Below are 27,915 nucleotides of genomic sequence, written 5' to 3' on the forward strand. Positions count from 1 at the left end.
GACAGAGACAGAGACGGAGACAGAGACAGAGACAGAGACGGAGAGAGAGACAGAGACAGAGATGGAGACGGAGAGAGAGACAGAGACAGACGGAGAGAGAGACAGAGACGGAGACGGAGACAGACAGAGACGGAGATGGAGAGAGAGACAGAGACAGACAGAGACAGAGACGGAGAGAGAGACAGAGACAGACGGAGAGAGAGACAGAGACGGAGACGGAGACAGACAGAGACGGAGATGGAGAGAGAGACAGAGACAGACAGAGACAGAGACGGAGAGAGAGACAGAGACAGAGACGGAGACGGAGAGAGAGACAGAGACAGACGGAGAGAGAGACAGAGACGGAGACGGAGACAGACAGAGACGGAGATGGAGAGAGACAGAGACAGACAGAGACAGAGACAGAGACGGAGAGAGAGACAGAGACAGAGACAGACGGAGAGAGAGACAGAGATAGAGACAGACGGAGAAAGAGACAGACGGAGAGAGAGACAGGCAGAGACGGAGAGAGACAGAGACAGAGACAGACGGAGAGAGAGACAGAGATAGAGACGGAGATGGAGACAAAGACAGACGGAGAGAGAGACAGAGGCATAGACGGAGAGAGAGACAGAGACGGAGACGGAGACAGACAGAGACGGAGATGGAGAGAGAGACAGAGACAGACAGAGACAGAGACAGAGACGGAGAGAGAGACAGAGACAGAGACGAGACAGAGACAGACGGAGAGAGAGACAGAGACAGAGACGAGACAGAGACAGACGGAGAGAGAGACAGAGATAGAGACAGACGGAGAAAGAGACGGAGAGAGAGACAGGCAGAGACGGAGAGAGACAGAGACAGAGACAGACGGAGAGAGAGACAGAGATAGAGACGGAGATGGAGACAGAGACAGACGGAGAGAGAGACAGAGGCAGAGACGGAGAGAGAGACAGAAGCGTCTGCCGTAGAGGCAGGCAGGGGTGGGGGGTGGGGATGGCGGGAGGGAACCTGGGGACGCTGGTGGCGGGATGGGTGTTGGAGCACTGAAGGGTGACTGAGGCCCAATCATGAACCTCTGTGAGGGTCCCCCACAGCGGTTCAGTAGAAATAAGTTTTTAAAAAAGTGATAGAAAAGAAGATTTAAAAAGGAAACGGTCTCTCTCGGCCTGGAGCCGGCCACGGCGCGGGGCGGGCGGTGTCAGGGTGCCTGTGCCCAAGCGTTTGCTCCCCAGTGGGCCGGGCCCGGACCCCGCAGAGCTGTGCCCTTTGGCTTAACCCAGCCGGTGCCGGTCAGTGAGAAGTGACCGTGTGAGATCGCGAATCCGGCAGAAACACGCCCCGGTCTTTATTCTCTGTGGACCAACCACAGGTTGCTCTGGGCCTTTTTGCTTTTGAGTCTCACCCAGCAGTGCTCAGGCCTCCTCGCTCAGTGCTCCAGGGCTGAAGCACATGCCTGGCCCGCTGAGCTCTGGCGCCTTCACTGCCCTCCCTGGTGTGTCGTGGCAGAGGCCAGTGATAGAACCGTCTCGTCCCCGGGGTCCCCCAGCACAGGCTGGGCTGCTCTGTTTCCACGGTGAGCGGGAGCGGGTGACTGGGCAGAGTGCAGGTGGCGGGAGAGGTCCTGGCGACGCGGTGAAGGGGCCGAGTCCTGGCCTGGAACCTGGTGCCTCGCGGTGGAACTGGCTGTAGCCTTCTCGGGGTGCAGGGGGGAGGCGCTGCGAGGAGTGTGAGAAGCAGGACCGTGCCTGTCTGGGCTGTGGGGCTCCAGCGTTGGCATGGCCTCTGCTGGTCCCCATGCGCGTCCTAGCCTGGGGGGTGACTTTCCTCAGGAATGGGGGACCCGGCTGCTCCCAGCACGTGAGGGCCGGGAGGGGGGCTCGGGCCACTGCGGGGGGTCCCCTGGACTGGAGCGGGGGGGATGGCGGGATGCGGGCGTCCCAGCCCCTGCGGTTACTCCGATTCCCCTGCCTTCTTCCAGTGCCCGCCTTTCCCACGGCGCGGGGCACATTCCCACACGTCTGTTTGCCGAGTCTCCATTGAAACTTCCAACAATCGTTCTCCGAGATTATTTCCCCCCGACAAACGGTGCGATTTCATGCCTGCCCGGCCCCTGCGTCGGAGCCGTCGGAAGGGTCTCCGCTGGGAATGGCAGGGACCGGCCCCGCCCCCGTCACCCACAACAAGACCGCCTTTGTGTCTCCATGGAGAACATTTTTGCGGGGTTTTGGTTTTTTTAACGATACGCACTCCCAGAAGCGGAGTCGTTGTGTCAAAGGTCACGAACCGTCCCCTGCTGACCTGTTTTCGCAGAGCCTGGCCGCTGGCCCTGCTGATGGGCATAGTTGTAAGTGGAACTGTTTTATGCCAATTAATTTGTATCGTCAGGAAATGGCCAGTGACCTGTAACAGCTGGACCGTCACTCAAAGTAAGCACCAAGAAAAGCTGCAGTGCCCCGAGTGGCTGCAGCCCAGTGTCTCCCGCCAGCCTGGGCTTCGGGGCCCCTCATCGCTCTCCGCTCGGCCACCCCTCCCCCGCGCCCTGTGCTCAGGATGTTTTCCTGGCTCTGGTGCGGCCTTGGTACTTCTTGTTCTGTCTTTGTTGATTAATGAGCCTAATTGACTCCTGTCGTCTCCATTATACGAACCACCACAACTTGTTTTTATGGAGCCGTTATTTTCTGAGCTGTCACAAAACGGCCGTCCAAAGGGAGCTCATTACCGGCCAGGGGAAAGGAATTTTAAGGGACAAAGTGAATGAAGGTCCCTCAGGCTGCCGGGAGGCTGGTTCGGGCAGAGTAACTCATTTCCGGGAGCCCAGCACCAAGGACCATCCCTGGGGAGGACGGCGGAGTTTGGCCGTGCTCGGCAGCGCGAGGGCCGGCCCGGGACGCAGGCGGCGGCCCTGACGGAGGAGAAGCCCAGTCACTGCTCTGTGCCCAGGCGACAGCGCTCTCTGGGCAGACCAGCCCGGGAATGCCAGACTCCGGCTGATGTGAGTGGGGGCGGGTCCGGGGGCACAGCCCTGCCTGGCCTTCCCTGCCCGGTGGTGCCACGGCCACACGTGTGACCTCTCCTGGCGTGGCCCCGTGAGAGGCACTGGGCCCTTATGTGAACGGAGCTGGTCCCCTTGCAGCCTCACAGGCCAGGCCCCCGGGTGACTCATCGCCTGCCCCCCGGCCCGCTGTCCCCGGGGAGTGGCCACGGGAACAGGCCCCCACGGGAGTGACCCGGGGGCCACACGGAGCCCTTCCCTCGGGGGCTCAGGCGGGGGGGCCAGGGTCTCCCAGTGCCAGGCTGTGAACCCCACTGCCTGTTCTGCCCCCCCCCGCCTCCGGCAGCTGCGTCCTGCTGTGAGTGTCCCCTGCTGGACAGCAGAGCCGGACGCTGCTCCAGAGATGGGCCCAGAGCTGCTTCTCTCCCCCCGGAGCTCGTGCTACGGTGCTCGATCTTTGGCGCGTGCACCGTGGGCTTAGCGAGCTTCCAGGGCATGGCACACGGCACGGCTTGGCGAAGGGCAGGGCTCTGGAGGGAGGGGTGCAGGGAGAACAGGAGGACTCACAGAACCTTCCAGAGCCTTCTGGAGAGGGTGCGTCACATCGCAGTGGCTGGAGGCAGTTTGTGGGAAGGGAATGACGGGCGCATGGGATGGAATGACGGGTGTCACAGGACTGGGGTCCCTCTGCCTGCATGGCCGGCGGGGCGCGGGGTCGAGGGCCAGCCAGGCCTCACCACATCCCCTCCCGTCTCAGAGGACTGGCTCAGGGCTGGCGTAAGGTGCGTGCCTGGCATCCCACCAGCTGGTTGCGACCCCCCTGCTCCCCGTGTGGGCCCCTCCCCTGCCCATCACCTGAGCTCAGCAAGTGAAGGAACAGACTGTTTCCTGGTGAGGGGCTGATGGAGACAGGGGCTGCGGGGCCTCAGTTTCCCCAGTGCAGCCAGGCGTGCCCCGGGACCAGGGGCTGCGGCAGCCGAAGGCCCAGTGAACGGCAGGTGTCTGGGAGACCCTGTGGGAAGGACTCCGGAAATCCGAGGTTTCTCTCACTCCCCCCCAGAGCAGGAGACTGCCCCCTCCCACGGCCGCCCGTACGCCTGCCCCTGCGCCTCAGGATGGAGCTGTCGTGTCACACACGATGGCGTGTGTGTGTCAGTGCACACGAGATGGAGTGTATGTGTGAGCACACACGATAGGCTGTGCGCAGCGCACACGTGATGGAGCGTGTGTGTGAGCACGCACACATGCCAGGGCTGACTGTGTTGCTCACAGGCAGCTGAGGGAAGCGAGGGCCCCACGAGGGCAGGCCTGCCGGGCCCACCCCACACGCTCTCGTTTGCTGTGTGCAGGCTACGCCGGCCGGGCCTTCGACTGGGCGGACTACCACGAGCAGCACGGGACGGAGGAGGCGCCGGCCTCCTGCTTCAGAGACGTAAGTGGCACCTTCCGTTCTCAACACGGGCCGGCCTCCTGGGTGGCCGGGAGCTGCCCGGGCCTGACTCCCCCGGAAGGTCCTCCCACACAGATGAAAGGGCCTGGGGCCACAGCCGTAGCACAGCAGGTCACTTGCCTTGCTTGTGACCAACCCGGGTTCGACCCCTAGCTTCCCATACGGCCAGGAGTTAGCCCTGAGCACTGCCAGCTGTGGCCCCCAAAGCAGGGGAAGAAGCAGAGTCCTGAAGGGTGACATCTGCATTTCTCAGAGTCCACTCAGGCTCAGGCAGTCCCTCCCTCCCCCTCACGGAGCTCACTGCTGTATTACAGCATCTGTGCGTGTACGCGTGTGTGTGTGTGTGTGTGTGTGTGTGTGTGTGCGCGCACGTGCGTATGTGCGTGTGTGTGTCTGCACGTGTGTGCCTTGGCTCAGCTGTGACCGGAGCTGCTTGTATCGGTCATTCAGAAATGTTGCAGCTTTTCCCCCTCAGAGCTGTGAAGAGACGGTTGCTCACTCCCTCAGAGCTGTGAAGAGAGACGGTTGCTCACTCCAGCCGCACCTGCCCCTGACTCCAGGCCTTGCAGGCGCCCCGGCCCGATGCCCCCCAGTCAGGCACTCATGTTCGCGAAGATGCTCACCACAGGGGCGTGGCCGGCCACCTCGATGGGCTCCAGGAGAGTGGGTGCACTCTGCAGACCCTGCACCATGGGCCCCGGGGCCTTGGGAAGGAGGCAGGTGCTCCCTGGCCCTGTGTTAGCGCAGGGAGGAGAGTCCTCCCTAACACAGAGCAGCTCCTGGCCCTGTGTTAGCGCAGGGAGGAGAGTCCTGCCCTCCCCTCGCCTGTGTGTGGCCCGTTGCCGTGGCCAGGCCCAGGGGGTCAGTTTCTGCTTCCTTTCAACCAGCGCTTGTTTGCGTGGGTTGGCTGGCTGGGCACCCTGGGAGCCCCGGCCCCAGCCAGGGGCCCCCTGAGCCCAGCTGAAGTGCCGCGTTTCCGCTGGGAGGCACCTGCTTCCTTTGTTCGCAGCGGTTGGCAGCTGTAGCACACCACCGGTACTTTGCCGCGTGTGGTGAGCTCTCTGCAAGTGCTCCTGAGTGGGACGCTTATTTTGGATTCGGTTTTAATCACACATCTCAGGTGTCCGCAGGAAAGGCAGAAACGCAGGGCCAGGAGATGCCTCACGCTCAGGGGGACCGGGATGGCGCCACCAAGCCAGAGGCCGAGTGACACATGCAGGTCACGGGCTAGTTATTGATCCTTTATGAATCGCCCACGGGCAGCCAGCTGAGGTGGACAGAGGTCGTGTGGTTGTGGTTTTCCCTCGTCAAGCAGGATTCGGTGCGTTTGCACGTACCGAGCGGCTTTGCAGGCAGTGAGCAGCTGGGCAGCTGTGCACCGGCGCTCAGAGAAGGCGGGCAGCGGGCCACAGGAAATGGCCCGCACGGAGCACCCTCCCTCCCAGTGTCCAGAGGAGCAGCAGAAAGCGGCGTGTCGGGGTCTACGCGGCCAACAGTTCCGTGTTGGTTCTGTAGAGAGATTGTTGCATCTTGTGCTCAGCCACGTGGAAAGACGGGTCAGCCCACTGCTCCCGTTTCTGGTCAGTGGTCACCAGAGGGCGTAGCCTGGGCTGCTTAGGGGAGCCCCGTGCCTGCTCTTCTCAGCTCATACGTTTCAGAATAGACACATTTACAATATTTTGTCAAACTTGTTAAACTTTATTGTAGTGAGAGATTTGGGGACACTTCAGGTATTTACTTTTAGGTATTTGGAGTGAGTTTTGCTCCCAGCATGGGTGGGGGGAACACGGGGTGGGCGTGGCCCAGAGGGTGGGACAGAACAGGACGCAGCTTCCCTGGCCCTGGGGAGGAGCAGGCGTGGAGGGAGCGGGTGCTGGGAGGAAGTGGCGTGGCTGAACGGCGTTTCCTCACAAAGTGGCCCCTGATGCTGCTTCTCGAGCAGCAAAAACGAGGCCTACGGCCCACTTGCGTCCACTAAACCCTGGGACCTGGGCAGAGGGCTGTGGTTTGAGTTTGGGAGACCACAGAGGTAGGCAGGGAAGAGAAGCCCAGGGTGCGGGCACGGGAAAGGCCCTGAGACGGGCAGGATCAGCCTGCTGCCCACACGTCCGGGCCTCCTGGCTGCAGGAATGACCCGGGAGAGCCTTTGCTGTGGCAGCCCCAGACGCCAGGGGCACCGGGTTCCTGCGAGAACTCGTGCGTGAGGGCTTGTAGCAGCTTGGACCAGCGCTGAGAGCCGGAAAGAGCCCGTGGCCCCCAGTGGGGCCCCTCCAGGGGCCTGCCGTGAGACTGGAGAGCTGCCGGGACGTGTAGGGCACCCGGAGCGCCCAAGACCCGTTGTCTGACCCCTGTTACCTGAGGTCGTGGAAACGCAGAGCCCAGAAGGGAGCCCGGGCTGGGAGTTGGGAGTGAGTGGCGTCCAGGGGGCCCCGGGAGCCACGGGGGCAGGACGTGCTCCTCGGTCCGGCCAGGGCCGTGGTGGGGCTGCAGAGAGGACAGCACCACGGAGCGAGTCCTGCCCTGAAGGCAAGCACTCCGGTCTGACTGCAGAACACGGGAACTGGGGCGAGAGCAACACGGGCACACACGGACCGCTTCAGCGAGCGGCACCCCTGCCCGAGACAGCCGGGCCGGGCCAGGCAGCGCCCGCAGGGGGAGGGGCACGGCCCTGGGGGCTGCTCGCCCACCGACACCCCGAGTAGAGTCCTCAGTCTGGGCTCACAGGGACAGAAACCGGGAACAACACGCGTGGGCCGCTGTGCTGCAGAGGGGCCTGTGCGGTGAGCGGCAGGCGAGTGTGTGAGTGTGATGCGAGCACTTGTGGGTGGGGGATGTGCCTGTGTGGGGGCAGGTGGCAGTGACGTGCCTGTGTGCTTGTGTGTGCATGCGAGTGTAACGTGACTGTGAGTATGTGTGGTCGATCACCCCACCAGGGTACGGGTTTGCATGTTCTTGGGTCTGATTATCCTGTCACTGTGCGAATATGTGTGCATGTCTCACTGTCTTGTCATGGTGTGTGTGACAGTGTGCGTGTGTAAAGGGCGTGTATGAGTGTGTGTGTCAGTGCTGTGTATGAGCATTTTCACTGTCTTGTTGCAGTGTCTAAATATGTGTGGGGAGGCATGTATGCATGAGTAAGCATGTGCAAATGTATGTGGATATGCATGAGTGCATGTGTGTGATTGTATATGTGTATGTTGTGTGCATGTGTGTATGTGTTGCAAGTGTATGTATTGTGTATGCATATAAGTACATGTGTGTATTTGTATTGTGTCATGTGTATGTATTGTGTGAGTGCATGTGTGTGAGCATATGTGTATGTGTAGTATGTAAGCATGCATGCATGTAAGCATGCATGTGTATACTTGTATTCTGTTAAATACAAATGTATGTATTGTGTGAGTGCAAATGTGTGAGCACATGTGTATTTGTATTGTGAGTTGCATGTAGTGTTACATATGTATGTGTATTGTGTGTATGTGTGTATGTACATTTGTATTGTGTGTTGCATGTATGAGTGTGTGCATGTGTGTACTTGTATTATGTGAGTGTGCATACTTATATTTGTGTTGTATATGTGAGTGCATGAGTGTATGTGCGTCTGTGTTCATGTGTATTGTGTGTGTGCATGTGTATTTATTTGTATTGTGTGTTAAGTATGCATGTGTATATGTGTTAGGTTGCATGTGAATGTGTGAGTGTGCATATGTGCATGGGTATTGTGTGAGTAATGTATGTGAGTGTGCATGTGTGTGTATTGTATATGTGAGTATGCACATGTATATTTGTGTTGTGTTTCATGTGGGAGTATAGTATAAGTGTGCATGTGTGTGTATTGTGAGTGTGCACTTATTGTATGTATATATGTGTGTTGTATGTTTGAGTGTATTGTGTGAGTCTGTGCACATGTACTGTGTGAGTGCATGTGTGAGTGTGCATGTGTGTATTTGTATTGTGTGAGTGTGCATATGTATATTTGAGTTATGTGTTGCATGTGTTACACATGTGTACGTGCATGTGTGCATGTACTGTGTGAGTGTGCGTGTATTGTGAGTGTGCGTGTATTGTGAGTGTGCAGGTGTGTGAGTTATGTGTCTCCTGGGCTCACACCATGTCTTAAACTTGGGGCCACGTCTCCTCTCTTTCAGACCGCGTTCAGCCGGGGCTTCACAAAGAACATGAAACTCGAAGCCGTGAACCCCCGGAACCCCCGGGAGCTGTGCGTGGCCTCCGTGGTGGGCGTCAAGGGGAGGCTGCTGTGGCTTCACCTGGAAGGTAGGTCGGGGCACATTCAGGCGCACGTTGGGGCGCGTCGGGGACGCGTCCGGGTGCACGTTGGGGCGCGTCGGGGCGCGTTAGGACGCACATCAGGGCGCTTTAGGACGCATGTTGGGGTGCGTTGGGGCGCGTTAGGACGCACGTCGGGGCGCTTTAGGACGCACGTTGGGGCGCGTTGGGGCGCGTTAGGACGCACGTTGGGGCGCGTTTGGGCGCGTTGGGACGCACGATGGGGCGCATCTGGGTGCGTCGGGGCTTGTTGGGTCGTCCATCGGGGTGCGTTGGGGTGCGTCGGGCACGTGTGGACGCACTTTGGGGCGCGTTTGTTTGGGGCCCGTTTGTTTGGGGCCCGTGTTGTTTGTCTTCCGGACAGAGTCGCTCTCCCTTTAGGTAAACATCTTAAATTATTCAGTGTTCTTAAATAGGTGACGCTAATCGAATAGAAATTCATTCGGAGGCGCTCATCTGAACTAATAAGCCCATGAAATGAGATTCCGAGGGGGAGGGCAAGTTATGGTGGGAATACAGCGGTCTTTTCACATCTACGATTATGAATGCTAATGTCACAATTAAATTAATATGAATCACTAAAACGGATATTTGAGGTCGTGGTTATTAAGAGGATAAGAGTACAAAGGTAAGTTTTAATGTGAAGAATACACTTTACTTTGGTTTCTTCCAGAGATATTTGTGGGTTTTTTTTTTCCCTTAAAATAGTAACCAGAAATGACTTTCTCTTCAGATGGATAATAACCAAGCTTTAGATTTATTTGTTTAATGATGTTTAAACTGTCCGTTATCAAAGCTACATGTTATGTATGATCGTACAGACATTTTGCAGAATCACGTACTTTGTAAGCAGAAGTAAAGGACAAATATCTTGATCAGATTTGGGGTCTTAATAGAAGACTTTATTTCAGATTTTATTTTCAATGAGAAAGAATGTAAGCAAATCAGATGTTAAGTTTCTTTTTTGTTCGGTTTCATAACCTTGGTATTGTTGATGTGCACGGAAAAACAGGACAGAGTGTGAACAATATCCTAAGGTCAGCTCTCCTGGTCTGCGTTCTCAGTCTTCACCAAGCTCAGACCACCCTTACGTAGGAAGTTGAGAGGGTAATACTGTGGGTGCTGTGTCTCCTTCCTAGTTGTGAAGGTCAGTTCCGGTGTGATCTGACCTTGAAAGGTGTGGGGTCTCCAGTGCTTGTTCTGAGCTTCCTTTGTGTCACTAATTCCCAGAAATGAGTTTCAAACCCGGAGTGGTTTAGAATTTCAAAATCCATTTGAAATAAAAGGAAAAGCTCCCAAAGTTGATGGCTGAATGGAATTCCAAGGAAGTAGGGCTACAAGCTGGAATTAGCTAAGATTAGACAAACAGCCAAAAGGCAGCTCTGGTGTCACTCTGAACTCTGCATCACGACTAGCGGCGTTGAGCCAGCTGCCCTTGGAGAAGCAGGTCCCCCTGCGATTCCTAATCCTTAAATGGAATTTGCCACCTTAGACGGGGCTGAGCCTTGTCAGGAGATGGGAGTCTTGTTCACAGCGTTAGCGTAGAAACAGAAAATGGTGCGATTTGGAGCCCGGGGCTCATGGTTGAGCACGTTCGGTTACATCTCTTCGGCGGCCTTTATTTAGCAGCCTGTACTCGGGACTGCTTTGCAGCTGTCATGGCCTCATGCTGTCGGTATTGAGGGGAGGGACCCTCTCTGTCCCGGCGCGCTGCCCAGTGTTGGGGCATGCCGCCTTCCTCCCAGCCCACCATTTGGGCCGTCACATTCATGGCTAAGTTCACCGGCCCTACAGCGCCCTCCCGAGTCGTAGGAAGCACAGCAGGAAGCAACGTCAGCATCCCTGGGACTGTCTTTCCCGTGTTGTTTGTCTTCAGAGAGGATTCTCTCACGAAGAACTGTGCCCATCGTGGGGGCTCGTGTTTCTCCCCCCGCACGCTTCCCTCCTGTTGTCCTGAGACTAGCTGGTTTAGAAAACATTAGAAGATGTGTTGCCCACCGCTTCAGCCTTGGGCATACATAGGGAATTGGCTCAGCACGGAAAGGAAGTTGGATGGTATCTGTGGATATTACCCATCTAGGATTCTGCTCAAGACGGAGCATGCGTGTGTCTCATACTGAAATAACGTACACACATAAAATTTCATCAGTCTCCTGATGCTGCTTGGGTCGGGTTTTCTTTTATTCTTTATTGTTGTTTTTCCCTTGCTCCCGGCTAAAGGGCTAGAGGTAGGACCCCGGGCTTGTCTGCTTCCTTATCTCAGGAACTGGCTCCATCCTGGGACGAAGGTCAGTGACTTGCTCTGGTCACTAAGGGTCTGTTCGATTATCTTTATGGTCATGGTTATTCCGACGGTGCCATTTGTTTAACACTTGAGATTTATGAAGCACTTCGTGACGATGAACGAGTTATTTTTTATGTCTTAAATTGACTTGAAATCTGTCAACACATGGCTAATTGACCACTTTTAGGTTATTTGAATGATGGTTTTCATTGAATATTTGACTTCTTCAAGCGAGATAGCTGTTTTAAGGACCTTTAAAAGGAGCTAACATACCCACGGCCAGACGAAGAGGTCGGTGTCATGGCGGCGGGGGCTCGGAGCCTCGGCAGGGATGGGGCTCGTGTTTGGCAAGGACGACAGGGTGGGGTGCTTGTGTGTGGATGTTCTGGGGACCCCAGGGCCTGGGGCCTCTTCCCACTGCTTCCCGCTCTGCGCCCAGCTTTCGCGTTCGCTGTGCGCCCCAGGGGCAGCTCGCTTTGCTTTGGTCACTCTCTGACCCCTGCCTGTTTGTTCGGGGGCTCAGGAATCACTCCTGGTGGGGCCCAGAGTAGCATTGTTAGAGTTGCTTTGGTTCATGGTGGAGTTTGGAGTGTGGCGTAGTTTGAAACTTCCGGGAAAATGAAGAAAGTGCTGCTTGCCTTTCCAGTGTTTGTACACTGCGGGACCCCTCAGCAGCAGCAGGTCATGTTCACAGGGTAATTCTGAGTCCATCCGGCTTGGAATGTTGGTGGAGCGAAGGACGTGTCGGTGTTTACAAACAGGTCAGAGGCAGGAAAACTCTCAACTCTCCCATCAGTCCCAGGGCTGGAGCTGGGGCGGGACAGGGCAGGGCTGAGGCTTGCTGCCGCTGATCGTGTTGTTGCTGGCAGGGCCTCCTTCATGCGAGCCACACGCCTTCCCAGCTCAGATCAAAGTGCTCTCGAGCTGGCACGACAGCCTCCCGAGGTGCTCCTTTGAGCCCGGAGGCTGAGGCGGTGATCATTCGTCTGATGCGAGGGGTGCGTGAGCCCAGGTCCCCACGGTGCTGCCACGCTGACCTTGAAAATCTGCTCTGTGCCCAGACGTGAAGATGGAAATGCAGAGACCCCGGTGGATGCGTCCGTCCAGCCTGCCAGCAGTGTTTGAGTCGCTAAGAACCACGCGCTGTGTCTGTTAGTCTGGAGATGAGAAGGTGCCTTGTGGGGAGGGAGACCCGGGACCTCCTCACTGCCCCCGGGAGTCTGCTCTGAAGACCAGGTTGAGCCCTGTTTCCCTGGGAGGGCATCTCCCTTTAGTCGGTTGGACCGCTTGCGGGTGTGAAGGTGTCTTTGGTGAAGGGATGAAACGTGAGTCAGTACCCAAAGCAGAAACGCTCGCTGCTTTACGGCCACAGGGAGGAATCTCAGAGCACTGTGGCGGGCACTGGGGTGCCTTGGGGTGGCCCGCTCTATTTGCGGGTCGTGAAGTCAGGATTTGGGGGCATGATGGGAAGCCCACCAGCTGTCACGTGAGAACATGGGCATGCCGACTCCCCTCCTCTCCTGTTCTCAGGGCAGCTGGGGGCACTGCTCCGTGAGTTGCCCCAGCTCCATCTTTGGGCCCTGGTTCTCGCACCTTCCCCGGTGTTTTCTAGAAACACTGCCTCAGCGTGTTTTCTGCCTCTCCCCTTTTGCTGGTGTCTGTGCTCTAGGTCCCGGGGCTGGTCCGCTCCCATTAGCCCCAGGTCTTCTCTTCCCCTTTGCTCTGTGGTGATGCTGACATAGCCCACACAGCACCTTGGTTACTAAACCACTTAGGTGACCCCCATGAGAGCTCATGCACCACGCCCACACTTGCTGCGGCCCTCAGCATAATCACCAGGGCCCGGTGACAGATGAGCGGTAAGGAAGGCACGGCCAGCGGGCACTCTGCAGCCACGAGCACCGGGGATCGTGCAGCGCTGCAACTTGGGTGGAGTAGGAGGAGTGATGGCGGGTGGGTCCGAGGAATAGAGGGAATGCCGAATGGTCTCGCTCACTGGGGTGGATAGAAAAGCCGCGTGAGGGGATGCAGGTGTCGTGGGGTGCCCGGGTCCCCCTTGACCCTCGATTAGAGAAATGAGGACAGAGAAGGAAGGAAACTGAAGGGGGGATGTAAAAAGAGATGGACGGGAGGTAATGGGCAGCAGCCAGGGCTCCGGGGTCACGGTGGTGCAGAGGTGAGGGTACGAATGTGTGTAAGCGGAGACTCACACTCGACAGCCGGGCCTAAGAATGCGCCGAGCAAGAGCCAGGCTGGGGAAGGCGCCCAGGACATTGGTGGGGGATGTTGGCACTGGTGGTGGGTTAGTGTTGGAACACCGTATGCCTGAAATTCTTTAGGAACAACTTAGTAAATCATGGTGCCGTGATTAAAAAGTATATATACATATGTATATATTTTTAAGCTGTTATTGCACAATCGGATTTTTGTCACATGGAAATTAGTAACTACTTAAACCGAGGGAGGCGGTCTCATTCCTGTGTCACTGAATCTTCCAGGGCCTTGAGATGGTCCGTGTGACAGTCAGTAGATGGCCAGTGACGGCCAGTGGAAAGTCAGTGTGACAGTCAGTGGCCAGTCAGTGCGATGGTCATTGTGACGGTCAGTGGACAGTTAGTGGACGGTCAGTGTGATGGTCAGTGTGATACAGTGTGATGGTCCGTGTGACAGTCAATAGACAGTGGACGGTCAGTGTGATGGTCAATGTGACAGTCAGTGGACAGTTAGTGGACAGTCAGTGTGATGGTCCGTGTGATGCTTCAGTGGATGGTCAGTGGACAGTCAGCGTGATGGTCAGTGTGCAGTGGACTGTCCACGTGATGGTCAGAGAAGTGTCTCATTCCTGGAGTCTTCCAGAGCGTCACACACCAGTATAACGTGTCAGTGTGTTGGTCAGTGGACAGTCAGTGATGGTCAGAGAGATGCCCCTTACTGCCGTCTCTGTTGTCTTCCCTGTGTGATGGTCAGTGCCCTCTGGCTAGGGTGGTCCCAGATGCAGTCTGGGTGACTATACTCGGTGTCCGTGAACCCACCACCCTCCACCTCGTCCGCTTCACCTCGAGGCTCTTCTGAGGAAGGGCAGGGCCTCCTGCCCGCTACCCCCTCCCTCTGCCTCTCCCCTCATGCGCTGTCCTGACCTGGCCCCTGCCTGCCTCCCCCCTGCAGGTCTCCAGACGCCCGTGCCCGAGTTCATCGTGGACGTGGAATCCATGGACATCTTCCCAGTGGGCTGGTGCGAGGCCAATGCTTACCCTCTGACCACACCCCTCAAGATGGCGAGTGAGTGAGCTGGGGGCGACATCGGGGCCCGGGTGGGCAGAGGCTTGGGATGTTGGCATCATGCAAGACGCCAGCGCGTGCCCTCAGTTCTGTAAGGTGGGTACATGAGGCGGAAAGCGGGAGCACTGGGCAGGCGGAGCAGCTAGAGCCCCAGGCCTGGCTCCCAGCGCTGCAGTCTGTCAGCCAGTCAGGGGCGTGAGAGGCAGAGCCCGCTTCCGAGTGGCGTGTCCGAGGAGGACTGATCGCCCTCGTGAGCTTCACCTCAGCAGAGATGACTGGAAATACCAGCCCCACAGTGCTCCCACCCTGTCTTCTCATGGGTGTCTGCTCCATCTGAGGACGGCACCCAGCTCACAGTCTGAGCACAGACTCACACACACACACACACACACACACACACACACACACACACACTCTGGGCAAAGAAACCCCAAATCAACACACACACACACACACACACACACACACACTCTGGGCAAAGAAACCCCAAATCAACACATACACACACACAAACACACACTCTCTGGGCAAAGAAACCCCAAATCAACACACATGTACATACACACACATACACACACTCTGGGCAAAGAAACCCCAAATCAACACACATGCACATACACACACACACACACTCTGGGCAAAGAAACCCCAAATCAACACACACACACACACACACACACACACACACACACTCTGGGCAAAGAAACCCCAAATCAACATACACATACACACACACACACACACACACCAGGCAAAGAAACTCCAAATCACCATGCACGCACACACACCTTGGACAAACTGCAAATCAGCACACACACACACACACACACACTCATACACACACTGTGCTAACATGTCCTTATAGACCATCACTATCTAATGATCCCACTTAAAACTCCTCCAGGCTAATCACTGTTGACATTTCTGCCCGACCCTAACTGTTTAAAACTGCTGGCCCTTAAAGAGACAGGCTCTTCATTCCTGTGAATGAGAGTTCTGATGCTTTCTCCCTGTGCCTCATCTGCTCGCTCGCCTTCCTCAGCCCCCACCACAGGCCCCGTCTGCCGGGGAGGAAGTGCCTTCCCTCGCTGGCCCCCCAGAGCCTGCTGTCAGCAGATTTACAGAGGCGCGTCCGTGATGGTCACGGAGAGTGCTTCAGCAGGATGGACAGTTCCTGGTCGTCCAGGGGGTGGGCCGAGGTGACGCCTAGTACCTGGCTCTGGAGAGTCAAGGAGGCCTGAGAGAGGGGCCGCCTTCCCCTCGCCCAGGTCTCCCTCGGAAAGGTAGAGCGGAGAGCCTGTTCCCGCCTGTTTCCCGAGTGGCTGCCCCCACCCCCAGGGCCTCCTGGGCGAGCACTGGGCCCAGGTGGGGGCTGCCTGTGTGTCTCGTCCTGCGCACTCACCAGAGCCCTGTGGGGCACGGCCCTCGCCGTCCGTCGCCAGCCGTCCTCTGCTCGCTGCCAGCCTGTTTGCCAGGGTCCCACTGCCCCTGCTAGCGTCTGGATGCGAACACCAGGACAGGCAGGTGACCCCACACTGGCAGCTCACAGGCGTCTTTTTTACTGGCTTTGGCTTTTGGGCCACACCCGGCGATGCTCAGGGGTTACTCCTGGCTCTGCGGTGCTGGGGGACCCTGTGGGATGCCGGGGATCAGACCCAGGTTGGCCGCGTGCCAGGCAAACGCACTCCCCGCTGCGCTGTGACTCCAGCCCCTCTCAGGCATCCTCATCCTCACCCCGTCCTGCTCAAAAGAAGCAAGTACTCTAGCCCAGCCCTGCCGTCTCTGGCAGCTTCCAGACCTTGGCTGGGGCTGACTGATGCTCGTGTGGGGAAACGCAGCCTGTCTGCCAGACGTGGGAGATGCCAGAGGGTCTGGACTTGGCGATTCTGATCTGTCACAAGCATAAACTGTTACAAACATAGGCTCACTTAACATCGCTGACAGACAGACTCACTCGGCACCCATCCACCCGTCAGTAATAAGATGTTTTTGTTTAAGAACACATCATTAAACTTGACGGGAGTCTGTTGTTTGGAGAGTGATCGCCTTCCCGCTTCCTGTGGGAGCAAAGGCATTCTGGAGAGTTGTGCCTTCCCGCGCTTTCTCTTTCAGTGTCTGACCACTGAGGGCCGTTGCCTTCTTATTAAATACGTGTTTTATATGGGACTAGCCACTTGAGTGATAGGAGTAAATGCATTCTCCTTAGTCCTCGTTTCTGATGCATCAAGGCCAGTTTTATGCTGGAAGAAATAAATAGGGGGCAGGAATGAAATCATAATTTAAAATGTGACCCCTCGGGGGCTGGAGCAATAGCACAGCGGGGAGGGTGTTTGCCTTGCACGCAGCCAACACGGGTTCGATTCTCAATATCCCATATGGTGCCCTGAGCACCGCCAGGGGTAATTTCTGAGTGCAGAGCCCCTGTGCATCACTGGGTGTGACCTGAAAAGCTAAATAAAATAAAATGTGACCATAACTGAGCTGTTTTCGATGAAAGGATTATGAAGATGTGGCATCTGTAGGACTGACACACTGTCATCCTGTTGTTCATCAACTTGCTCGAGGGGCACCAGTAACGTCTCCATGGTGAGACTTGTTACTGTGTTTGGCATATCGAATACGCCACGGGTAGCTTGCCAGGCTCTGTCGAGCAGGCGGGATGCTCTCAGTAGCTTGTCGGCTCTCCGTGAGGGATGGAGGAGTTGAACTGGCCCTACCTGCTGTGCCATCACGCCAGTCCACGGCATCTACACACAGTAGAATTCTACAGGAAATGATGAAATTGGGCAGTTTGCTACGACCTGGTTGGAACTGGAAGTTGTGTGAAATAAACCAGAAAGAAAAAGACCAATACAGGCTGACCTCTTACCTGTAGTGTACTGGGTGGGGAAATGCACTGCAGTCAAGGGGAGGCCTGGAGCCCCGGGCCCCGGTGTTTGGAGAGGAGGGTGGGGAAGGAGAGAATCTAGGGGGAGAGAGCGGGAATAACGGGTGAGCAGGCATAAGGGCTTCAGTTATGCCGTGACAGGGTGAGGGGTTGAGTCACAGACCCAAACACCGACTCAGCAACACTGAAGACTCGAGATCTAAACTCAACCTGAAACTTTGTCATGAGCTTGTCAAGGTGACAGGGGGACGGGGCGGGGGCTGGGGTGGGAGGGAAAATGGGGCAGTGCGGGAGGGAAGCTGACGCTGGTGGTGGGATGGGTTGAAATGTTATATGCCTGGAACTCAACCGTCAGTAACTGTAAATCACAGCCCTGTAATGGAAACAAGGCGTACATAAGTAGAGAAGAGATAAAGCTAGGCTCTGTCTCAGATGCTCCCTCCCTGCCCGTGGCCAGGCTGACCGTCTCTCCCTTCTGCCTGTCCCACAGCACAGAAGCAGAGGAAGATTGCGGTGGTGCAGCCGGAGAAGCAGTGAGTCCCCGCCCCGGGCGTGGGGTGGTCGTGGTTCCCCCAGAGGACAGGGGCAGGACGGCTCGTCCTGGTCGGCAGGGGGACAGAAGGCACAAGTGCCCCTCGCAGGCCCCCTGGGGACACTCGGGCCTGATCTGAGTGGGGCGCCTGCAACGCCCTCGACACCCTGCAGGTGTCTGGCCCTTTGGGGGTAAGACAGGGCCAGGCACCGCCGTGACGCTGACGTCAGCAGCCACCGAGGCCTCACCGGCATCTTGGCTGGCGTGATGCGGCCTGCAGTGGGGACGCCGCAGCCCCTCCGTGTGCCTGTTACTCTGTAGCCGGGGCACGTGAGGATTGAGTTACACTCCAGGGTGAGTGGCCGGAGCAGCAGCTTGGGGACACTCTTGGCTTCTAACCTGGGTTAGAAATAACCAGGAGTTATTTCCAGCTGCGGTTTCACACAGCAACGGGACGGGGCAGGTTTGCACCCTTAGCTCAGGTCACGTTTGAGTTCTTACTCCTAGACTGGCTGTGTGTGTGTGTGTGTATCTGTGTGCCTGCATATGTGTGTGTGTCTGTGTGTCTGTATATATGTCTTTCTGCGTCTGTCTGTGTGCCTGTGTGTGTGTGTTTCTGTCTGTCTCTTTGTGCTTTTGTGTGTCTATATATATGTGTGTGTGTCTGTATACGTGTGTGTGTGTGTGTGTGTGTGCGTGCAAGCACAGGTGCTGGGCCCTGTCCCCCCATTCCTCCCTCAGGCGTCCTACGGGGCCCGGGCGTGTGCAGTTTCTGGGTGGGCTCATGCGGGTGGCTCTGAACAGTGCTGCAGGCCCAGCGCTCTCTGTCTCTGTCTCTCTCTGTCTCCGTGTCTCTCTTTCTCTGTCTGTCTCTGTCTCTCTGTCTCTGTCTCCCTCTCTCTCTGTCACTCTGTCTCTCTCTATCTCTGTGTCTCTCTTTCTCTGTCTGTCTCTGTCTCTATCTCCGTGTCTCTCTTTCTTTATCTGTCTCTGTCTATCTCTGTCTCTCTCTGTCTCTGTCTCTCTCTCTGTCTCTGTCTCTCTCTCTCTCTCTCTCACTTCCTTCCCTCTCCCCGGTGACTTCTGCCCCAGGAACCAGTGCCCCTTGGCCCTCCCACTCCGTGCGTGGTTCATTGGGCTCCTGGTGTCCCTGCAGAGCTCCCCTGGGGGGAGCCTGGACCCCCTGGAAGATGGCCTGGAGCATGTTTGCTCTTAGACCAGGAGGGAAGGATCAGGCACCGCTGTCGCTCCACGGCTCCAGGCAAGCCCAGCACCCCCAGACCTCATGCCCGGGACCCCTGAGCAGGGCAGGGCTGGGGGCTTCTGGGGGTCCCTGGGCAGATCCGGGAGTTGCCCTCGGAGTGATGTCCATTTCCACTGCTGCTCTCGTTGGTATGCACACATGTGAGTGCTCACATTCACACGCATGTGCACAGCCACATGTGTGTGCTTAGACACATGCACACGTGTGTACATCTACGCATGCATGCACATGCAGACACATGGCCTCCGTGCATGCACATACAAGCACATGTGTGCGTATGCGTGCACACATGTGTGCACAGACACATGTACATAGAGGCACGCATGCAGCACTCACCCGCACACACGTCTGACCCTGCTGGATCCTTCTGAGAACAGAAGCTCCGGGCGCGCTGGCTGCTGCTCGGGGCCCAGGACCCTCTCACCCTCTGCCCACAGCTCTCCCTCCTCGGCGGAGAAGACAGCGCACAGAGAGCTCTGTGTCCTGCCTCACCTGGACACCGCAGGTGAGGACCCAGGGGCCGAGGGGGGGGCGGTGGGGGCTCCTTTGGCCACCGGGCCAGCAGAGGCCTCCGCAGCTCGGGCCGCTTGGCTCTGCTCAGTGGTCTGTGGCTGAGACGGCTCTAAGGCCTTAGAAGGGGCCCTGAATGGGGGGAGATGGCCGGGGAGAAGGGCCCCTGACTGGGGGGGAGATGGCCGGGGAGAAGGGGCCCTGAGCCATGGGGGGGAGATGGCCAGGGAGAAGGGGCCCCTGACTGGGGGGGGAGATGGCCGGGGAGAAGGGGCCCTGAGCCATGGGGGGGAGATGGCCGGGGAGAAGGGGCCCCTGACTGGGGGGGGAGATGGCCGGGGAGAAGGGCCCCTGAGCCATGGGGGGAGATGGCCGGGGAGAAGGGCCCTGACTGGGGGGGGGAGATGGCCGGGGAGAAGGGCCCTGACTGGGGGGGGGAGATGGCCGGGGAGAAGGGGCCCTGACTGGGGGGGGGAGAAGGGCCCTGAGCCATGGGGGGAGATCACCAGGGCTCCGGCTGGGCCTTGCCCTCAGCACTGCCCCTGAGCACTGTGTCCGCTGTCCCGGCAGGCCCTGCCAACGGCAAGTACAGCTGCCCGAAGCTCTTCATCAACCACCGCTGCTTCTCGGGCCCCTACCTCAACAAGGGCCGCCTGGCCGAGCTGCCGCGCTCCGTGGGGCCTGGCACGTGCGTGCTGGTCCTCAAGGAGGTGAGTTCCATGGCCGTGGGGACGCTTGGCCCTGCAGGACAGCCGCGCGTTTCTCCCGAATGGAGTGTGAGCTGTAAGCAGTAGGGTTCCGGAAGTTTCCGCCGAGGGTGCCTGGGGCGCGGGCAGCCTTCTGGGAAGGGCAGTGAGGAAGGGCCGGGGTACAGGGCGTCTCCCTGCCTCCCCTGGCAGGCTCTCGGCCACCCCCTCGTGTGGCCCTGCTCCCCTGGTCGCCCTGGGGCCTGCAGGGGGCTCCGGGCTCTGGGGCACAAGAGCGGGGCCTGCTTCAGCCTCTGATGGGTCCTGCTGACCCTCAGGGTCGGGCGGGCCTCCCTCCCCATGGCTGCCCACCTGGACAGGAAGCCCCGCAGTCCACGGTTCTGAGGGTCAGTGTTGCACAGCAGTGTCCACGGCCACTGGCCCAGAGTGCCCTGCCCTGCCCGCCGGGGCAGCCCCATCCCTGCTGAGGGTCCAGACAGCGGTGGTGGGTCCTGTGCAGACACAGTCGGGGCCCGGGGCTCAGCGCGGGGTGACCGGAGCTGGAAGGGAGTGGGCAGGCGAGGCAGGGCGAGGGCGGATGGAGGCCGGAGTGCCCCAGGGCCCTTTGCAGGGGCTGTTTCCCCAGGCCAGGGCCCCTCCCACCCCGTCCCAGTCCAGGGACTGGGCTGTCCCCCTCCCCCCTCCCACCCCGTCCCAGTCCAGGGACTGGGCTGTCCCCCTCCCCCCTCCGTGTCTGGCCCGTGGCAGCCCCGCTGGGGTCCCCAGGGCGTCCCGTCCCCTCTCTGCCTCCCTGACGTCGCTGCAGCGGGGGCTCCTGGCCGTGAGGGGTCACCGCCCCCCACCCGCAGGTCCTCGGCATGATCATCAACGCAGCCTACAAGCCCGGCCAGGTGCTCCGGGAGCTGCAGCTGGTCGAGGACCCGCACTGGGACTTCCAGGAGGAGACGCTGAAGGCCAAGTGAGTGCGGCCGTGCCGAGGGTCGAGCCTCCCCCGCGCCCCTCGGGGCCCCGGCTCCTGGGCTCTAAGAATCTGGTACCCTGGAGACGGCCACACAGGGGTGCGAGTCCTCATACTCAGAGCCCAGGTTCCTCCCCCCACACCTCACGCCCCCGGCCCCGGCCAGGCCAAGGGGCTCCGCGGGCCAGGCTGGGTATGTCCGGGAGTGACCCCAGCCCCGTGCATCTGTGGGGCCAAGGCACAGCGGGGGCTGCAGGGGGGACCTGCCGGCCCCAGTGACCAGCACCTCCTCCCCGGGTCCAGGTACAGAGGCAAAACCTACCGGGCGGTGGCCAAGATCGTCCGCACGGCCGCGCAGGTGGCCGCCTTCTGCCGGCGCGTGTGTGCCCGGCTGGAGTGCTGCCCGAACCTCTTCAGCCCCGTGCAGGTGGCCGAGCACTGCCCCGAGAACTGCTCCACGTACACCAAGACCAAGTACAGTGAGTGGGGGGCCGGGGTGGGGCCTTCCCGCTGCCCCGCGCCCCAGCCCTCACCTGGCCCCGCCCTCCCCGGCCCCCCCCCACCCCCGTCCTGGCGCTGACAGCCGCCTCCTCTCGGGCAGCCTACTGCTACGGGAAGAGGAGGAGGGTCAGCAGGCCCCCTGTGGGCGAGCGCAGCGCGGACAGCGCCCCACCCCGGCCGGTACGGCGGCGGAAACGGCGCAGGTCTCTCCTGGCGCAGAGGCAGCAGCCGGCGTCCCCCGTGGGGGCGGCCCCCTCCGGAGAGGTACGTGCCCCCTCCAGCCCGCACCCAGCCTCGCCGGTCCCCACGCGGGCCCCACTGCCCAGCGCTGTGCGTCCCGCAGGAGAGCGAGGACAATGCGGCGGAGGCCCCGGAGGAGGAGAGCGGGGGTGAGGGTAGCGGCTCGGAGCCCCACGATGACCACACGGACACGTCCAGTGAGCTGCCGGCTGCCCGGGCACCCGGGGCCACCGCCCTGAGGAGCGTCTTGGAGCCCCCGTGCCAGCTGCCCCCCGAGAAGACACGCCGTAACCGCAGGGCCCCGCCCCCCACCTGCACCCAGGGGGGCCCGGCGGCCAGCCAGGACAGAGCTGAGGTACGGCAGCGTGGCCCGAGGGAGAGCGTGAGGGCAGTGGGGCCCGGCCCGGGTCTCCCTCCCTCGGCACCACTGGGCATGCGCCCCCACGGGAGCAGAGTGAGGGCCACAGGGGTCTTGTCCCGATCTAAGACCCCAGGATTCCGTTTTTAGGCCCTCGGGTAGCTTGGAGAACCGGGTCAGCGCAGGGGTTGGCCATGGAGAACCCGTGGTCTCATGGTCTCAGGGTTACGTGGGGGATGGGCCTGTGTCCAGGGGCTGGGCGGGGCATGTGGCCTGTGTCTGTGCCTTCAGAGGGGCTGAGTCCTCGGCAGGCCCCAGATGTCCCCTCTGCCCGCCCCCACTGCCCCTTGCACCCAGGGTGCCCCACAGTCCCCAGGAGACCGCAGTGGGGGCTGCCTGCCCAGAGCCGGCCTGAGGGACAGTGGCCGTGCCCGTCCACCCGCAGGACGCCCCGCCCGTGGGGGAGGAGGAGGAGGAGGAGAGGCTCGTCCTGGACAGCAACCCGCTGGAGTGGACGGTCACCGACGTGGTGCGCTTCATCAAGCTCACGGACTGCGCGCCGCTGGCCAAGATCTTCCAGGAACAGGTGGCTGCCGCGGGCCGCGGTGGGGGGACTCGGGAGTGGCCGTGCCCCTGACGTGGCCTGTCCCGCAGGACATCGACGGGCAGGCGCTGCTGCTGCTGACTCTGCCCACGGTGCAGGAGTGCCTGGAGCTGAAGCTGGGCCCCGCCATCAAGCTGTGCCACCAGGTGGAGCGGGTGAAGCTGGCCTTCTACGCCCAGTACGCCAGCTGACCGCCCTGCGGCACGGTGCCCACGCCACGCTGGCACAGGAAGCCCTCCCCGCCCCCTCGTGTGCCTGCCCGGGAGTGGGGCCCCCGTCCGTCTCCCTGCTCCACGCCTGCCCCTGGAGCCCGCCTCCTCGATCCCGCACGTGGCCTCTGAATGCCGGACCTGGACCCGCCCAGCCCCGCCTGCGGCTGTGCCAAGGTGGCCTGGTTGGAGCGTCTGGGGGCTCCTTGGGGGCTTGGCCGCTGTTGGACGCAGGCGGGGGACAGCTGGCCCCTTGGGAGTGGGCCGTGGACATGGCAGTGAATGGCCACTCCCAGGATGCCCGTCCACGGGAACCCCGCCCACCCGGTGAGCCCTCGGGGCCTGGGTTCCCGGCAGCTTTCTGGTCCGCTGCCCCATTTCCGATTCTGCCCCAGACGCTGCCGAGTCCCGGAAGGAAAAGCTCCGGCTCTCGGGGGCAGGAGGGTGGGAAGGGGCAGGGGAAGGGGTGCCCACGCCAGCCGCTGCTCCCTCCGCGACTCTGCCCAGCCTGAAGGGGAGAGTCCAGATGGGCCGAGTGAGGGCCGGGCGGGAAGTGGGAGCTGCCGGGCTGTTGGCTCAAGCCACGCCCGCCCCTTCCTCGCAGACAGCAGGCAGGGCGGCTCTCTACGGCCTCTGGGAGTCTCCGCTTGGGGCTGGCGCGTGCTGGCACCACGTGGCACCACGTGCAGGCGGGCTCATGTGCGCGTGCTGTGGCCCCGTCCCTGCCCCGACCCAGCGGAGCCGCTGTGGGCTCTCCCGCCGGCTGGCAGGAACAGCCCTTCCCGCTGTTGAGAGAGGCGGTCACCAGCAGGCCCTGGGAGCGCCGGGCACCTCGCTTACACGGCTCCGGCCACCCGCGGGGCGCAAAGGCCCTGCCCGCAGTGTGTGGCCACCCGCTTTCAGCGCTGGGCCTGAGGATGTCCAGGGGCTGGGAGGGTGGGGGGGACACCAGGTGGCCTGCTGGGCCCCGTCCGAGGGGGCCTGGTGCTGGGACCAGCCTGGCGTAGGGTTCTGCCCCCACGAGCCCTGGCAGTGGCCCTGCAGGCTGAGCCCGGGCGTGTGAACCAGAAGGATGGACACGGCATGGTGCTGTGGGCACCTGGGCAGGCAGCTCCCAGGACCCTCGGTCCCTGCAGCTCCGGGCGTCCGTGTGTGGGGGATGTGTGGGGCTGCCCGTCTGCACCCGCCAGCCACCCAGCTCTCATCTGCATGTCCCACCTGTGCCCACCGAGGGCCAGCGGCTCCCAGGGCCCGGGCGGGCACTGCTCCCTCACACCTGCCTCTGCCAGCCTCCGCCCCAGCCAGGCACTCCGTTGGTCTGCTGCCCCGCTCAGGACCACCTCGGGCCCCCCGAGCCTCCTGCCCTCCTCCGCTCCCCGGCCCGGCATCGCCGCCCTGGGCCTCTCGGGGCCCCATCGGGTCTGCTGTCTGGTATTGGCCACGCAGGCGCGTCACAGTGCTGGGACCCCAGGACACGCATGCCCTGAGGCCCACTGCCCGCAGGGTCAGAGCTGCCAAGCGGGGAAGACCCCACACGTGAGAATCCAGCCCGGAAGGGGGAGGGGCAGAAAAGTCTGCTTGGAAAGAAATCACCCCCCATAGACGGGCAGAACCGCCCCGGAAGTTGGGGTCCTTGGCGCCCACCCAGCCTGCAGGGTCGTCGGGGCGAGGGCGGGGGGCCGTGGGCTCTGTCAGACGTGGAAGGTCATCTCGTGTGATCTGTTCCTCCGTCAGTCTCACCGCCCCGACTTCGGTGCAGCCACGCCGTCCCCTGGCCCGGGGCCGCCTCTGAAGGTGGGCTCGAGCCTCGTCCTGGAGGCAGGAGGGCTTTCCTGGGCAGACCCCGGTCCGAGAGGACTCCCCAGGGAACTGGGTGCAGAGGCTGCTCGGAGGTGGCCTCGCCCTGTAGAAAGCACGTGAAGGGAACCGGGGCTCAGGGGCCCGGGGCCTTCAAGGCAGATACCGAGGTGCACGGAGTGTCTCTGCTGCAGCAGCTCAAGCAAGGGGGCGCAGTCTTGGCCCCTCAGAACGACTCTCACCGTTTCCTGATCAGAGTTCTGGTAAATTCAAGGGAGTTTGCTCCCGGCGTGGTCGGATGCTGGTTGCTTCACTACCTGGGACTCACTTCCTCTCCCCAGAACCTGGGTCCTTCCTAGGGCCTCCAGGGGACAGGGCACTCGTGTGGCCCTGCGGCAGGGGAAAAGCACCTCCCGAGGTGTCTGCGTGGGAAGAGAAGGTTCTGGAACAGCCTCGGGGTGGGATAATCATCGTGTTGGGAAGGGAGCTGGCGTGCCCCGGAAGCGTGATGACCGCCAGCGTCTGTGAGGAGGTCTGCCCACCCACTGCCCACTTGGAATCTTTCTTGTGGAAGCTTCACTCCTGTTTAGTTTATGTTCTAGTGCATAGAAGGGAAAATGGGTGTTTTGGCTTTTGAGGTTTGTAGGACAAAGGGCATGTTGTCTGCTGTAAGACTGTATTCTGTATATACGTTCTCTTGTAAATAACATCTATAGCAGAGTTCTATTTTAATTTCTATTCTAAACGGAAAATCCCTTTCTACTTGAAGACTTGTACGCCACATTGTTAATAAAGGAAAAATGAATTCTGAGGTGGTTGTGTCAGCGTCCAGGCGGATTTTTTAGCGTCAGTGTTGCTAGGGTTACTCAGCTTTGGGTTTGTACCTCCCCTTCTGCCACACACTGAAGCCTGTTGAGCGTTCAGCGGCCACCTGCTCGCGTCTGACATTTTATTGAGAATTATCAAGAATTGCGTCAGTTCTTCTTCTTCCTCCAACACTGCTGCTCACCTCTTGCCTCCGTCCTTATCGTTATTTTGGTTTTTCTTTAATTCCCCAATATCCTTTCCCTTTGGCTTGTGTGTGAAGATCTCTGTGGACAGAAATTCACGATTCTGTTGTCGGGATGGGAGCACTTTTCCAGAGCTAAGTGGAATGAATCAACAAAATCTTTTCAAAAACCCACCTTTCTTTCTGTGTTGCCCCTGAAACGCCATCAGCAGGCTGTCGTCCAGCCACACCCCTGCCTCCTCTCCTGGCTTGTGGGGGCTGCTATGGGGAGGTGGGTGTGTGGCCACAACCGGGGGGCAGGAAGGCTTCCGCTTCCAGTTTCCCGAGGCCTGGAGGATCCGCCACACGCAGAGGCCGGCCTGGAGCTGGTGTTGGAGGCCTCGTGGGTGAGACCCCCGGGGGGTTAAACGCACAGAGACGTCGGGACGCCAGCAAGCAGAGCTGAGAGAAAGCCCAGGCCAGTGTGACTTCTCAGATAAAATGAGGACATCGAGAGCCCCAGTGACGCCCAGTGGGGGTCGTTCTCGGGCCAGGTGGCGGCCCTTGGGCTGGAAGGTCTGGGTGGTGGTGGAGGGAGACGGCTGCCTGCCTGAGCTGGAGACGCCTCTGGCCTGAAGCCCGAGCCAGGGCGACGGAGAGGTGACCCCAGGACAAGAGGTAGACTCGGGGTGAGGGGCTCGGCAGCCCCACGGGGACACGAGTGGACACTCCAGGCTCAGACCCCAGGCCGCTCTGCACCCTCATTCCTTCCAGTTCTTAAACACAAGGAATTTCGTCTGTCAGGTGACCATTGGATTCCACGCCTCCCGTTACGGGGAATGCAGAGCGAATGCCCGGTGGCCAGGGCCGAGGGGCTCCCAGGGGCCAGCTTTCTCCTCAGTAGCACTGACTGTCCTTGCTTCCACATGCGTCCACACCCCCACTGGGGAGATGTGGGTGGGTGGGGTGTCAGCTCCGAGACCTGTCCCCCGGAGAACTCCGGTGCCCTGTGCAGGTGGGGAGACGGGGATTCTGGGGGATAGGTAGCCCCCTCTCCCTACCCCCCCACTCTGCGCCTTCAGCACACGGCAGACTTCCCTCCCTCCCTATAGGGGGCGCTATTCACAAATTGTTCAGTAAAGGCCCATGGGTTCGTAAAGTTGGGTTCTAAGAGTTTACCCTCCTTCCGTCAGCCTTCCCCAGTAGATGTGTCTCTGAGGCCACAAAATCCCCGAAAGGACCCAACATGTCTGAAACTCAGAATATCGCAGAAAAGACACAACTCGGGAACTCACCGCAAGACCAATTCGATGCATGAATGAATGAAGCAAAGCAAAATTAATGGGTAGATGGGGCAGGAGTCTGTTGGTCCTGGGACACCTCAAGGGCTTTGGGGTCCGCAGAGAGTGTGAGGACATCGTGCAGGCAACAGCCAGATAGAATTTCTTCACTAGGTCATCTGGAGAACTTCAATCCAGCTGGCTTAGTTAAGGCTGTGCAAGCCGGTGGGGTCACTGCAAGACACTGGCCGCGTCTCGCTGTGCATAAAATGGTGGGTGTTTGCAATGCCATGCAGCCCGCAGAAAACCTGTAACAACAGCACGTCCTGGGACGGGAGTGATAGCACAGTGGGGAGGGTGTTTGCCTTGCACTCAGCTGACCTGGGTTCGATTCCCAGCATGCCATATGGTCCCTCGAGCACCACCAGCAGCAATTCCTGAGTGCAGAGCCAGCAATAACCCCTGAGCATCACTGGGTGTGACCCAAAAAAGAAAATAAAATTTTAAAAAGTACAGTGCCTTACACGTGGCTGACCCAGGTTCGATTCCCAGCATCCCATAGGTCCCCCAAGCACCTCCAGGAATAATTCTTGAGTGCATGAGCCAGGAATAACCCCTGAGCATCACCAGGTGTGACCCAAAAGGCAAAAACCAAAAAACCAAAAAGACCCAGCATGCCCTGTGCCTAGTTTGACGCGAAGAGAATACTGCAGATCACGTTCTGGAAACCGGGGAGGTTGGGGTGGGGGAGGAAGGCGGGTCAGAAGTGCGCGTGTTGGGGCTGGAGCGATAGCACAGCGGGTAGG

General features: G+C 59.7%; 1 protein-coding gene across 2 annotated transcripts in view; it reads left to right on the top strand.

Moving 5' to 3' along the window:
• Nucleotides 1-25,652, top strand: part of SFMBT2 (Scm like with four mbt domains 2) — a 39,884-nt gene extending 14,232 nt beyond the window's left edge. For both annotated transcript variants that reach the window (XM_055146683.1, XM_055146684.1), the window contains exons 6-17: nt 4,324-4,406; nt 8,573-8,699; nt 14,161-14,274; nt 17,652-17,694; nt 19,395-19,462; nt 20,038-20,177; nt 21,023-21,132; nt 21,436-21,611; nt 21,734-21,897; nt 21,977-22,228; nt 22,677-22,817; nt 22,886-25,652. In XM_055146683.1, coding sequence (XP_055002658.1) covers nt 4,324-4,406; nt 8,573-8,699; nt 14,161-14,274; nt 17,652-17,694; nt 19,395-19,462; nt 20,038-20,177; nt 21,023-21,132; nt 21,436-21,611; nt 21,734-21,897; nt 21,977-22,228; nt 22,677-22,817; nt 22,886-23,026 — 1,559 coding nt within the window. In that variant the 3' untranslated portion in view covers nt 23,027-25,652. The remainder of the gene's footprint in view (nt 1-4,323; nt 4,407-8,572; nt 8,700-14,160; nt 14,275-17,651; nt 17,695-19,394; nt 19,463-20,037; nt 20,178-21,022; nt 21,133-21,435; nt 21,612-21,733; nt 21,898-21,976; nt 22,229-22,676; nt 22,818-22,885) is intronic.
• The last annotated feature ends 2,263 nt before the right edge of the window (nt 25,653-27,915 follow it).

This window comes from Sorex araneus, chromosome 9 (genome assembly GCF_027595985.1).
Source record: "Sorex araneus isolate mSorAra2 chromosome 9, mSorAra2.pri, whole genome shotgun sequence".
In the NCBI taxonomy this organism is placed as follows: domain Eukaryota; kingdom Metazoa; phylum Chordata; class Mammalia; order Eulipotyphla; family Soricidae; genus Sorex; species Sorex araneus.